At 44.9% G+C, this 14,416-nt stretch overlaps 1 protein-coding gene, 1 long non-coding RNA gene and 1 pseudogene across 2 annotated transcripts in view; 2 read left to right on the forward strand and 1 right to left on the reverse strand.

The window, feature by feature from the left end:
• LOC104689445 overlaps nucleotides 1-4,236 on the forward strand; it is a 32,885-nt pseudogene extending 28,649 nt beyond the window's left edge.
• Nucleotides 2,289-11,082, reverse strand: HSPA13 (heat shock protein family A (Hsp70) member 13). Its single transcript, XM_039556271.1, has 5 exons — nucleotides 11,017-11,082; nucleotides 9,246-9,586; nucleotides 7,341-7,554; nucleotides 6,595-6,762; nucleotides 2,289-5,688 (listed from the first exon to the last, which is right to left on the reverse strand). Exons 1-5 carry the CDS (start codon nucleotides 11,039-11,041, stop codon nucleotides 5,018-5,020), a joined length of 1,419 nt encoding a protein of 472 aa, XP_039412205.1. The 5' UTR covers nucleotides 11,042-11,082; the 3' UTR covers nucleotides 2,289-5,017.
• A 697-nt stretch (nucleotides 11,083-11,779) lies between these two features.
• Nucleotides 11,780-14,416, forward strand: part of LOC109144584 — a 30,805-nt gene continuing 28,168 nt past the window's right edge. Inside the window, exon 1 of the long non-coding RNA XR_002045442.3 lies at nucleotides 11,780-12,065. This is a non-coding gene — a long non-coding RNA (uncharacterized LOC109144584). The remainder of the gene's footprint in view (nucleotides 12,066-14,416) is intronic.

The raw sequence follows: 14,416 nt of genomic DNA on the forward strand, positions 1-14,416 counted from the left end.
ATTGTAGAGTGCTTGTTCTGGATGCAGGAAGGATTCTAGAATATGATACACCACAGAATTTGTTACAACAAAAAGGTGCCTTTTCTGAAGTGGTTGCAGAGGCTGGGATAAGAAGATAAAGAACACTAATGAGTGAATTCTTAAGGAATGCTCAAGGGACCTCTGGCATTCCATATATAAAGGTGCAATATTTTATATTCCATATAAAACAACTAGCTTACTCAAGAGCTCCTCACAGCATTGCTGTTTACTATATCTACAATCTGTATATATTGATCAGGTTTCTTCCAAAAACTTCTTGATTTTATACAAATCACTTGTTTTTATCATATTGGCACTGGGACAACATAATGAAGTAGGGATTTTCATGGCATTTGTTAAAACTGTTGCATTAGTAAAGACTGATGGAAAAATAAATCTTGCTGTTCACATGCTGGTCTTAATTAACTTGAACTACATTGCTCTGACATTATGCTCAGTTAATAATTCTTACTATGATTACACATTCAGGGAAAACAAAACTGCTTGTTGTGTGGACACAGAGACAGATGTCACTTGGGGCTGATTTTTAGGATATACATATTCCCATGTATACTTAGGTAGTTCTTGAGGCAATAAATGTGCCCCATTTAGTTTTCCTTTTATGATTTCTGAATAACTGAAAACCACATCTTACATATCCACTTGAGCATTACAAAATCCCATTGTGAAAGAATCCCAAAAAATGCAGTCAGGTGGAGTTGCCTCTTTGCTACTAAATATTAATGTAAACCTCCAGACTAATTACAGCAGCAGGACAGGTTATGTACACTTACTTGAAGTGTCAGCTAAATGTATCTGCTTCTGTAGGCCACATAAATAGTAATTTCCATTTTTATTGCAGTTCCTGAAGCTCCTGAAATTTAATACTAACACAACCAATGTAATCAATCTTCTCTTAAGATAAGATCCCCATCAAACTGCTAAAAAAACCCCAACAAACTGAATAAAGTTCCTGGCTACAGTCCTGTTACATTAGTTTAGCATTGACACCTGGTTTATATCAAGTACAATCTTAATTTCTTGCCCAGTAGAAAGTTTCGGGCACAGAGGCTAGGAGAGGTAGCCTTCAGTACGTCAGGGACCAATCCCTTTTGCAAGGTCCAGAGAAAACTGTCTGAGGAGAGGCATCAGTGCATGGTAATTTTTACTTTATTTACTTTTATTTGTGAGGAGGAGGGTTTTCTGTGTTTACTTCCAGGCCAACATAATCTTTCAGCTTCAAGATACCTTCAGACTGCAGCAGGGAGAGCTGCAGACTGAACAATGCCAAAGTCTGAGAGGAAAGAAGGTGCTGGACTAGCAAAGCCAAATAGCCATTCCTTCTCTTTCAGCAAGCTGTACCCCTCACATTTGACTATAACTTCAGAAAAGGGGGTGCAGAGGAGGCAGGAGTAGCAGGAAATGCTCCTGCTGTGTTTCCATGCAGCAGCAGCTTACCAAAGCAATCCCCCTAACAGGCTTAGGGTGGGCAAGGAAAGGCACTTTTGCCTTAAGCACATCAGCCAGGGTCTGTAGCCTTTCCTCTCCTCACACCCCTGATGTTGGAGACTCAGTTTAGGAAACCAGGAGGGGCCACTTGGCTGCGTTCAGAACTGACTCAACCCACCAACCAGGGCACCAGCCAGCACAAAGCCACGTGGGAGCTCTGCAGCTCGGCACACACCTCACCCCCCTGACCTTCCTCCTCCTCCAAACAGGAATTCGATGAGCCTCCTTGGTATTTGGGGATCAGGTTCCAGTCTTGTCCTGTGGGACCACTCATAGGAAGAGTGGGACAGGCAGGGGACCAGAGCAGACCTGAAGAATGAGGCTCATAAGGGCCCAGGACTCCAGCGTTCCTTATCACAAGGAATGAGCATGGAGCAGAACCCACTTAGGCTCTGCTCCCACTTCATTCCCCACAGCATTAAAAAATCCCACGTGCACCACCCTCTCAGGAGCTGTTTCCCTCAGCCCTGCTTGTTGCCCTTGTTTTACATTGTCCTGGCAGTGTATCACAGGAGAAACTGCAAAGAACTTGAGCAGGAACTCCCCCTTTCCCTCATAGGAAGAGACATTTCTGCTTTTTGCCAGCTTTGAAACATTTATGAAACACTGTAATTGTTCAGGCTCTCCAGACTTTACAACTCTCCAAGACAACACAGATCTAGAAACTCTCTCACAGCTGACACAACCTCATCTTCTACCCTTCAAAGGAATTTGAGGAAGACACAGAATTTCCTTGAGAAAGTGAAAGAAGACACATCCAAGGGATAGAAATTGCTTTTATTAAAAACATTCTAAAATGTTATTTATAAAATGCATTTCATTATCTGCACTGGGAAACAATTTAGGAACACACAACTGTTGAGGCCTCTTGATGCTTTCAGAATTTCAACTTGCTAAATAAGCCTTAGCTAGAGAAATTTGTTACAGACCTACCACCACAGGCAACCATAAGGATTATAGAGAAAGATTTCAGCCTTCAAATATCAACTTTTTTACAGAGAGACTTTTGGTAAGCAGCCCATGTGCATACCTGGAAATATCCACTTAGTGCAGTGGACTCGTCTTTAAAATCAATTGTTTGTGCCGAAATACCGTATTAAAAGTTACAAAATAAATAATTCAGAAAATTTAATAAATAAGGATGTATTGTGATATCCAATGTACACAGTAACTTCTCTGCTAAAAAATCCAACCTGTATAGAAATCTGAATAAATACCCTTTTGTGAATTTTTTTTTACAAGTAAAGAACCTGCCCTTCCCTTCCAGTTCCCAGATTAACAATGAAGCAGATTTAACTCCCCCAGCATGAAGGAGGATGTGAAAGAAAAAAGTACTTCCATTTGTTTTCCTTGAGAGTTTTAACAGCTCCTACCTAACTTGCCCCAAAACTGCAAAAGCTTTTAGTCATTTAACTTCACTGTGATGTGGTTCTGTTTCTATCCAGGTCTGCTTGTTTTACACAGTGCATTGAAGACATGAAGACCAAAGTCCTACTGTAACTCCAGTGGATTTTGAGATGAATTTACAGCAGCACAGAAGGAAAGGCCACAATGACTCTAAAGACATGGGTACAGATGTTGAACACACACACTTATATCTGCAAAGCAAAGGCCCCAACAGCAACTGAGGATTGTACTGGATATTGGCATTCATCCATGGTGTCACTAAAGAGGCACTTCTTTCACTGCAGGAGTTTTACTTACTGGAAGTAAGTAAAATACAGACTTAGTTGGGGTCACTTTCAAAGAGGCACAAAGGAAAAAAATAATCCTCAAATAAAAAAATCACTTTGGTTTTCAACTCAGGGAAATTAAACAGATGTTAGCAGTACCTTGGGAATTGTCTGTCAAGTTAAACAATGCTGATGGAATGGCTGTGTGCAACTATGATTCAATTTAAGAGGTTTTTAATCGGATTACTTCAAAGATGCATTTAGACAATAGCTATGCAAACAGCTGAATCAGCACAACTGATTTATGGCACTGCCATAAATCAGGCCTACTGCCAGGAGAGTAATAAGCCTATTTTAATATAGTCATAGGTTAAAACAATAAATCTGAGCCCCACACTTCATCTTAGCAAGGTTAATACAAACAAAAGGATTCTGGAAAAGACAAGAAAAATCCTTAAAGCCACCTGTTACTAGAGCTTACCTGATAAAGACTGGGCTGATGGATGTTGAAACCAGTCTTAGCTGAATGACATGTTTTTTTTGTAGGAAGTTCCATGGAGGTAACAGAATTAACTGGTGTTTGATTATTGCTTAATCCCTCCAAAGAGAGAACTGTCACCAATTCAGGTTTTTTTCAGATCAGTGACTTTGTTATCCTCACACATTTTCAAGATACCTGGATAGCAACCTATCTGCCTAAAAGAGAGTCCTAGGAAGTGCCACCTCAAACCCTGAGTTACACACACTGCTTCTTTCCCAATAGGACAGCTACAACCTCTGTTCAGTTTAGAGTGGGGATGTGACAAAACTTAAATCACGTAAGAGCTAAAAAGCACAAAGTAGTTGGGTCAATTTTCATTTACTGGGACTACAGGAACTACATTTCATCCAGACCATCCCTCCTGTCCCACACTTTCTCCCTGAGAACAGTATGGCTTGGAGTACTTCAGGGAGAAGATGTCACTCACTTGTAAATGCACAATGATGAAATTCGTGTTGGTCAAATTCAAGGGAAGACAGGCAGGTGTGGCTTCAAGATACATAAAATCACCGCAGTTTTAAAATAAGGCAGGGGCAGGTATGAATATTTGGCAATACACCCTCGTTCTCTGTGGAGAACATCAGTGGTAAAACAGCAGCACCTGTGTTTAACCATCACAGCCAGGTCAGGAATGCAGCCCTTGGAGACCAAGTAACTGCATTGGCAAGAGCTACGTTTTCAATAAGGTTTCCTAAACATGGGACAATTTGCCACAGAGGCTCAGCAATGCCATTATGCTGTTATGAACAGCAGAAGAATCAACTGAGTGCCTCAGTCTCATTTAAGCTGCAAGATGCCTTTTGGAAAGGTGCTTAAATGCTCAAATGGCTCAATCTAATAAGTAAGTATAAGCTGAACACTGCCAGTGCTCTGTGCGTTAACGCTGCTTCACAGTCCTTCCAAGTAAATACATTGGACCCCGGAATACCACAGTACCACATCATCTCAAACCTTTGGTCACACTCCCTTTATATTTTAAACACACACCACTCCAGGATTTGCTAATAAAATTTAGCAAGAAAATGTGGGTGTGTCATCACTGGCACTTTCATCATTTTCATCCAATATCCCATCTCCAAGTAAACACAGCACACTTCAGAACTCGTTTGTACCTTTACAGTAACATCAAGCTTTAGCACAGGTAGGTGTCCAGTAACACCTAACTGCAACAGGTGAAAATTGAATAGAATGCAGCTAAGATTAGGTTCCACTGCCAGTCAGATAAGCATGGATCCTTTTGGAGAGCTGGAATGCAACTGGGAAGAGTTTCTTTTCAGTTAAAATTAGTCTTCTGTAAATGCTTGTTAGGGATTTCTACAGCACTGACTTGGAGAGGCCAGGACCCAGCAAGAATTCCTGCTTGGATGGCTACGCCCGTCACAACGGCCAGGTCGGGATCTACAGAGGTGTTGGGTTCCTTTCCAAAGAAGTCCCGAATAACTTTACGTATTTTGGGAATCCGTGTGGAGCCTCCGACTAACACAATCTCGTCCACTTCTGCTTTGTGCAGGTGGCCTTCCTGCAACACTTGTTCAATGGGCACAAGAATCTTCTCAAAAAGGTCCTCATTTAACATCTCAAACAGCTCCCGAGAGATTTCTGTTTCAAACACAACTTTGACAAAGTTGTCATCTACTCTGGAAGTGTCTCCAAGATTTTTCAGGTCTTTTGTGTTTTGTGGGACCTCGCCTTCTAGTGCACTGCTTGTTTTTACCTGGCTTTGTGCAAGTTCTTTTGTAAGCTTGTTTGCTGGCAGAGTCAAGAGCACCCTCAGTGTAACTGCCTCGTGGACAGTCAGGTTTAATTTAGCTGCTTCCACGGCCTGTCTGAGGCGGTGAATCTCCTCTTTTTGTGTTGGCAGAGAACCATACGTTTGACGGAGCTCATCATATAAATACACCATCAACCTCTGATTGAAATCCTGTCCTCCAAGTTTGTTGTTACCTGTAAGATGAGAATAGAAAGCATCAGACAGAGCACCTTCAAAGCCTCAGAAAGCAGCACACTGATTCTCTTTCACTGGGAGATGGTGCTCAAGGGCCAGAACAATCACAGAAGAACCACAAGCACATGAGCTCTCAGAGCTGTGACAAAAGACAAAATTGTCCACTGCACACATGCTGGATAATAATTTCCACTGTTTTGTTTCGACTGAAAACAGTAACTCAGTGGACCTCTGTCTAACTAAATCAGAGTGAAGCTGCTGAATCTTTCTTGCTGTTCCACTCTAACTGTACTGAGCAGCAACAGCAGCTCACATCAGAAGTTGCTCTCTGAAGGCAACACAGGCAGCTGGCACTGCACTTCAGGGCTGTGTGCATGCAGGCCAGCTGAAACAAGGCTGTGTCTTCACTACACTCTGACCCAACATTGCTGCCAGAGTTCTGTGCCCAATGATGAATCATTCATACACCAATCACAAAACTTCTGGGTTAACACTCTGCCCATTCCCAAACCCTGCTCAACTGAACTGGCACCAAACATAAGGCAAGGATACACCAAAGCACTGGTCAGTGATTCGCCAAGTATTCCCAGTTTGGAAAAAGGTGACAGGAAGTTTTTTAACAACCCCACCCTGCCAAAAGTCCAGTGAAAGTAACTGTAATATGCACCAGCACTTTATTAGTGGGCACAGAGGTTAACAGCCGTGGATAAAATGAAACCACAACTTACCCCTCTGTGGTCTTAATTGCTGAAACCAGCCACAAACCTAATTTTGCATGAAAAGCAGCTGAGAATGCATTGGGGAAAACACTCTGTGATGTGGTTGGTATGTTTAAACAGCCCCTCCGATGGCAACTTCAGGCACCTTGCCTCCCACTCCTTGAGAAACAAAAGCGTCTTTCTCACCTGCCATGGCTCGTGTGATGAACATCCCTCCCATCTTGTTCAACAGAGACACATCCAAAGTTCCTCCACCCAAATCCACCACCAGAACATTAAACACATCAGCTTTGTGGAGTCCATAAGCCATAGCAGCAGCTGTGGGCTCATTGATTACTCGCAAAACGCTGAGCCCTATGAAGAGCAGAGACAACAAGCAACACTCAGGTACACTTCAGAAAACTGCAGTTCTTACATCAGAATGACATCTGCCATTACTTGTTGGGGTTTTTTAACCACACTCACCTTAAGTGTCAGATCTAAAGGAAGTAGTTTTCTAAGCAGTAATATCCAATGAACTCTTTTCCTTATTTAATCCTAAAATAGTACTGCTTCAACATCAGGGTGAAATCACGAACCATGATTTGCCCAAACACACTGCTTCCAGAGAAACCTTGCTAAGGAGATTTATTTCATGCATTCTATTTCTGTTTAAATTATTGTCCAAGGGTGTTCTATATAGTCTCCCTATTTGGAGATTATCAAAAAGACTATTTTCCCTGAAGTAAAGCTTACTTCTTCCAGCCATCTATGTCTGCATTAGCCAGCTGCACCTGTTGGTACTCAGAAGTTCTCAGCTGTTCCTCACAATAAATCCATTCTAAGCTTCTCTGTCACTTATTCACTGTTTCTGTATCCTCCAAAAAGACCTTACTGTCAGTGAAATAGACCTGAGAGTCTCCAAGAAAAACTCTGGAATAGAGAGACATCACCTGCAAAGTTAGCTGCTTTAATGGTAGAATTCCGCTGCCTTTCATCAAACTCTGCTGGCACGGAGATGACTGCCTTGGAAATGGACATGCCAAGGTTGGCTTCTGCCATTTTCTTCAGTTTCAGCAGCAGCTTAGAGCCAATGCGCTCTGGAGTGATGTGAAAGGTTTCATTAGTTGTCACAGAAAATTCAGCTAATCCATTGTTGTTGACAATCTAGAAGGATAAAGCGACACAACCTCCAAGTGAGAAATCTTTTTCCTATGCTACCCCACCCTGCTCCCACCAAATGTTTTATTTGCATGCAGTCTCTTTATTCTGGAAAAGTTTAAATGTGCTTTTGCCGTTTCTGGATCATTCTTATTCCTTGATTAGGAGGATTATGCAAAACATGCCACTTACAGGGTCCAAGTATATCCAAACAAGTGACACCCACTGTGCCCCAGTAAAACACATCAAAAAAAAGTTAGGACCTAGAAACTGTGCAATCAACTTCCAACATCACATTCAAAGACAGAAGGGATGCTTTTTTAATCATCAGATTACCTTTCAGGTTTCTGAAAGGAAACAAACAGCTTGGTACTGGAACAGCTTCTCTTAACAATATTAAAAAATTAAAAGGACTTCAAAGATCACTTGCACTACCTGAAATTTTTTATTTTTTCAACCAATTCTGCACCATGCTCATATAATGCAGGTTATTTTTTTTTAAAGCAACTTCCGAGTTCTGCTGCTGGTCAAGTAAGTAGTAAAGTGCTGAAGGAAAAAACACACTGGAAACAGAGAAGATGTGGCTTTTAAACTTGTCTGGGTTTTGGTTTTTTTTGGGGGGGAAGGTCTGTTGATTTCTGTTTGTTTGTTTGTGTTTTTATTTTACAATTTCAGGGAGAAGTAAAGTTTCAGAAAAGCACAGTTAGCATTTCAAGTTGAAATTTATCCTTTCAGAGAAGGCACTAGAAGGTTACCCAGAAACACATTTCTGAGTAGGAAAACACAGGGTCCTCTGGAAAATCATAATCAGCTCTCATGCAGAGGTACACAACTTCCACAACCATTTCCTTCCTCTCTCTGGATACCTCTTGTGGTTTTCAGGCATATCAGATTGAGCCAAATGACTCAAGGTCTGACAAGCCAATCACCCCCACAAATTTCAAGTGTCATAGAATTGGGTTGGAGAGGACCAGGGTCATGTAGTTCAACATCCCCTGCCATGGGCAGGGACACCTCTACTAGACCAGGTTGCTCAGAGCCCCATCCAGCCTGGCCTTGAACACTTCCAGTGATGTAGCATCCGCAGCTTCCCTGGGAAACCTGTTCCAGTGCCTCACCACACTCACAGTAAAGAACTTTCTTCCTAATCTCTAAACTAAATCTACTCTCTGTCAGTTTGAAGCCATTGCCCCTTGTTCTGCCACTATATGCCCTTGTAAATAGTCTCTCTCCATCTTTCTTGTGGGATCCCTTCAGGTGTTGGCCACAATTAGGTCACCCCAGAGCCTTCTCTTTTCCAGCCTGAACAATCCCAGTTCTCTCAGCCTTTCCTCATGGCAGAGCTGCTCCATCCCTCTGATCACCTTGGTGGCCTCCTCTGGGCTGGCTCCAGCAGGTCCCTGTCCTTGCTGTGCTGGGACCCCAGAGCTGGATGCAGCACTGCAGGTGGGGTCTCAGCAGAGCGGGGCAGAGGGGCAGAATCCCCTCCCTGCCCTGCTGCCCACGGGGCTTTGGATGCAGCCCAGCACACGGGGGTTTCTGGGCTCCCAGAGCACACGGCCGGGGCATGTCCAGCCTCTCACCCACCAGCACCCCCAAGTCCTTCTCCCAGGGCTGCTCTGGATCTGTTCATGCCCAGCCCAGGTTGTGTCCTGCACCTTACTGCTTGGAGGGAACTGAAGGGGGTGGCTGCTTACCTTAAAGGGATACCTGCTGCTTTCACTTTTCAGTTCTTCTGAAGTGAAAATTTTCCCAATGAATCTCTTGGCATCATATATGGTGTTCTGAGGATTGGCATCAGCCAGTTCCAGGCCTTCATAGCCCACATGCACCCCTGTGTCTGTGAAGGAGACGACACTGGGGATGCTGTTGTGCCCGTTCTCATCCGCGATAACCTTCACGTCCCCGGTGCCAGGCAGGAAGACGCCGACGGAGCAGTAGGTGGTGCCGAGGTCGATCCCAATCACTCTGGGGGTGGGCATGGGCAGATACTGCTGTGCCAGGTAGCTGGCTAAGAGCAGGGCCAGCACAGCAGAGCCTGGAACACAGAGTTGGGAACAGCAGAGTTAGAGGATGCACTCTGCAAGCCTACAAGTCAACACAAGTGACACCGTGTGACACCCTGCACCTTTATTTCACACTCCGGAGCCTGCTTAGCTACCTAATTAGTTTTTAATTTCTTTCTCAGTAGAGAGTGGCTAGAATTCAAGAATCTTAGGCATTAAATATTAAACTGATTAAGAAAAAAAACCCCAAGAGATGGCAAAGCTAAAAATATCAACACACTGTAATAATTCTATTTCTCTCTGCATGTTACTGCAATAACACAGCCTAATTAGTACTTGTGGGGGAGCTCCCTATGAATGACCCTGAAAGGACATCGAGTTAATGGGGCTGCACAAAATCGCAGTGAAACAACAAACTCCCAATTCCAACACCTCCAGCTTCGCCAGACGTCTAAAAATAAGGGGAGACAAACCCATGCTAATTCATTCTGTTTCAGCCATAGCTCCCAAAAAAGCATCTCCCCACACCTCTGAATCTTTTCCATACTTTGAAATCAAAGGGTAGACCAGTTTAAGTGCAGAAGAGTTCATTGTTTGATTGATTTTGTTTTAATTTTACTTATAATCAACATCCAGCATCAAGTAATGCGTCAGATGATTAACAAAAAAAAGCATCAACAAACAAAATCTCAACAAGAAATGTAAATAGCTTAAATTTCAAAGAGTGGGTGACCTCTTTTTTTCCCAGCAGGGAAGGGTGGGTCAGAAAGCCCTGGCTTGCTCTGGGCTGCAAATCTTCCCAGACATTTCTGAGCAATGTGCCACTGAGCACTTTGGCTTTCACAGAATCCCACGACGGGTTAGGTTGCAAAGGACCACAGTGGGTCATCTGGTCCAATCCCCCTGCTCAGGCAGGGTCATCCCAGAGCACACGGTACAGGATTGCATCCAGACACTTCTGGAATATCTCCAGTGAGGGCCTCCACACCCTCTCTGGGTGATCTGTTCCAGTGCTCGGTCACTGCACAGTGAATTTCTTCCTCATGTTCAGGTGGAACTTCCTGGGTATCAGTTTCTGCCCAGGGCCTCTTGTGCCATTACTGAGCAGAGCCTGGTCCATGCTCCGACCCCTCCCTGCAGACACTGACAGACATGGATGGGGTCCCCTCTCAGTCATCTCTTCTCGAGGCTGAAGAACCCCAGCCCCCTCAGCCTTTCCTTCTAAAAGGTCCAGTCCCCTCATCATCTTTTTTGCCCTCCGCTGGACTCGCTCCAGGAGTTCCATATCACTCCTCTACAGAGGAGCCCAGAATTGGACACAGCGGAACACACCGAGCACGGGAAGCCCGTGCCACCCTGGAGAGCCAATCCGGGGCGACACCGGCGGCAGAAAGACGCGAGAGCGGAAGCAAAATCCCCCACAACCCCCAGACCCCCCAGCCCAGCCGCGCCCCCGCCTCACCCAGCACAGCCATCTGCCCCGCCATGTCTGCCCGTGGCTCCTGCTGCTGACAGCTCTTTCCGGGCCGCGCGGGGCACGCTGGGAACGGTAGTACGCATGTTCCGCCCGCCCCGCTTACGTCAGCTGCTGCTGGGAGCAATAAAACCACAACTCCCGAAGCGCATCGCGGCGCGGCCGGTTCCGGCGGGTATCAGCCAATGGGCTGGGAGTCGCGTTACCCGTTAGCAGGGGAGGCGGTGTGTGCCCTCTCAGGGTCGCATGCGCGGGCCCGGGCGGGGCGGTCGCGGTGGCTGCTGGGAGCGGTAGTCCCGGGCCGCGGCGCCATGGAGCCCTGCGGTCTCCCGCCGGCGTGAGGCGTCAGAGACCGCGGCTGTGGCAATGCCGGAACAGTATATCTTCCTTTATCCCCCTCGGTTTTCAGCTAGAAAGTACCACCGAGTTCCCTCTTCTGCAAGGGTTTCGAGAGAGCCTGCCCGCGGTGTCTTTTACACGGACAAGAGCCAGGTTCGGGAAGGAGACACTGTTTTTCTTGCACAGGGTGCAAGCTTTCCACAAATCAAGCACACCGATTCACATAACTTTACACTAAATATGAATTTCAGCAAACAAAGACATCACAGTTCACTGGATACAAGTTACGTAGTTCTCTTATTAGTCAGAATACTACCTTCTCTTGGTTAAATGATTCTGTCGCGCTGCGTGCTAATTATCCACACATTCAGTCTTTTCCCCTTTGGAGTCATTGGGATTTTTGAGTCGGTGGCCCGTGAGCCTGAGGTGACAGTCCCGCAGCCAGACATGAAGTGCCACCAATCCCTTACATTATGGAGGGCACGGGGAGCTGTGGCACCAGCCAGATGACAGGGCACGCAGCAGGTGACCAGGGACAGCCAGGGGACACAGCGGGAGCCAAGAGACAGCCAGGAGACAGCGACACTGCAGGCAACAGAGCAGGAGGCAAGAGAGGACAAGAAACAACAGGAAGACCCCAGACTCTGCAGTAAAAGCCCGGGTGGTCCTTTGTTCTGAGCCCCTCCTCTGAGGCTGTGGTAAGGCCGGACCCTGTTGCATAACCCCCTTCTCATGCTCTGTTACTCTCTGGGCAAATTGTTAACTACTTCTGACTCTTGGAATGTCAGCATTACTCTCTTACCCCGTATCAGGAGAGAGCACTAAGGTCTCCTGTGCTGAAGGTACACTTTCCCCTTTAAAAATATTTGACCTCCTCTCTCTGGAGCTCTCTGATGCATTTTTGCAACCTTCTGGTGTTCTTTCAGTGCAATGGTTTTACAGTGACACAGCCACAGCAGCTTTTACCTCTTTATGCCAATGGTGAAGGGAGATTTTCTTCTTGCCCAACCTGGCATTTAGACAAGTAAGGAGAATGCAGGTGAAATCTGCCCCTTATATACATCCTGGAGGGGCAGAATTGGTAATCACTCCAAGAAATGCAGTGTGAAGTACACTTCTCATCAGTTGTCCTTCTCCTCTGCTCTGCTCTCCTCTCATAAGGAGTAATGGACTTTCAGGTTCTTGCAGCACAGGTTTCTGTTTCAAGCAGAAATTAGTTGTGAGAATACAATGTTTCCTTAATATAGTTTAAGTTAGAAGCTTTTTAATAGAAAATATTCATAGCTGGGAGCAAATAGCATAGTGAAAGAAAAGTTAGACTAAGTCCTATTGCAGTTACCATCTCCAGCATCTCTGTTTCTCCTAAGCGATGGAAAGACACGTAACTCAAAAGTAATTCCCAGGAGCTTATTTCTTAAAAGCTGCTTTTATATGCAAAGAAAGTGGCACCACTTTAACTTAATAGTAAAAAATGTATTCATGCTTCACTTATGGTTAACATATAGTGATGTGCTTCATTCTCAGAATGAGAAGGTAGGAACTCTTTGGAAAGTGAAGAGAAGGTTAAACCATTCATCCTCCTTAATGACTCATGATCTGACTGTTTTCTAATTACTTAGGTAACTTAATTTATTTTTTAAATTCCTTTTGGATACTTTAATCATGCTTCTTGAAGTCATTGTAATTGTGCTCATTCTTAAGTGGGGGGAAACTCATAATCATTGTTTACAGTATTTCTTTGTCCCTGTAACTCATGAGCAGGCACTTTGTGTTTTATGCCACTGTCAGTAGATGGTGAGCAGAAAAAAAGGTCTAGTGCAAATAGGGCGTGAAATCAAACTGGATTTTGCTCATGATTTGGATGTTTAATAGCAGTCTTTTTTAATACATAGGGACCATCTGAAATATGACGCTGCAGAGTGAAGATATGTAGGGATGTATTTTAAAAAATACTGACACAAACGCCTCATTTCAGAGATTTCTTCCTTTCCTGAAGTGTAGGCCAGGCTTTGGTTTTTGTTCTTGAGGTTAAACCTCTGAAAGCCTTTGGGATAACCTGGTACCATACCTTCCGAAGGACAGAACTCAAATGCCCTTTCCTCTATAATTTCCGTTCTATTTCTCCTAAGCAAAGCTGCTTAATGAATTCAGTGTGTCAGTCAAGGCCTCCCCACCTGACTGAGTCCCTGGAGGCCTTGCTTTTCTCTGCAGGATTACACAGCACAGGCCACCTGCCTGGGAGTCAAATCAAGGGGAGCATCTCAGCAGGCTTTCTGCCCTGCAGCAAAGCTTCTGCCAGAAGCTTCTGCAGAAGCCTCTGATTCCCCTGTAGCTGTTTCAGGCTGCTGCAGAATTTGAAGGCTCAGTCCACCACACATACTCTGTAGTCCCTTGAAGGCAACGTGTGCAGAGTCCAGAAGTGCCTAATTCTTTCCCTCCACATCTTCTCCATGACCTATTAGGACCTGCTCATGGATACTCCTGGACTCTGCACAGAGATGCCAGACTTGTCTTGCATCTGTGAAATAGGCAGAACTAATCCTAGTGATCTTTCCCTTGTGTTTTTGGGCTTTCCCACAGTGTCTTTTGTATCAGCTTTTTTTACCTGCTCTTGTTTGTGTGAGAGAGACCTGTCTCCATTTTCCTCCATTATCTGAGGGAGTGCTACACTCAGGAATGGGTTGTTCAGGAGCAAAAGGGAACATTCAGTGTTTCTGGAGAAAACGGCTTGATTTTGCCCAGCATAATTCAATATTCATTGGGCAGTAGAGGGAGAGGCTTATTTGACTGGGAGAGAAAGCTGTGGGTAGCCACTGCCCCACATACTGCCTCATGGAGGAAAGCATAAATGTGGTTAGGGGCAGACACTGGAAGGCTGGTCTTTGTCTTCCTGGAGTGCTGTGCTTCTGCCACTTCCCTGTAACAGCAGGCAAGGCACGTACGCCACGGTGAGCACCCTCACCTGAGGGTGGGCAGTGCAAGTTCAGACCTCTACAACTCCTCTGCAAAAGCTCTGATAAAGCTTCCCTGGATGCCCCTGAGTGAGGGG

Source organism: Corvus cornix, chromosome 1, assembly GCF_000738735.6.
Source record: "Corvus cornix cornix isolate S_Up_H32 chromosome 1, ASM73873v5, whole genome shotgun sequence".
In the NCBI taxonomy this organism is placed as follows: domain Eukaryota; kingdom Metazoa; phylum Chordata; class Aves; order Passeriformes; family Corvidae; genus Corvus; species Corvus cornix.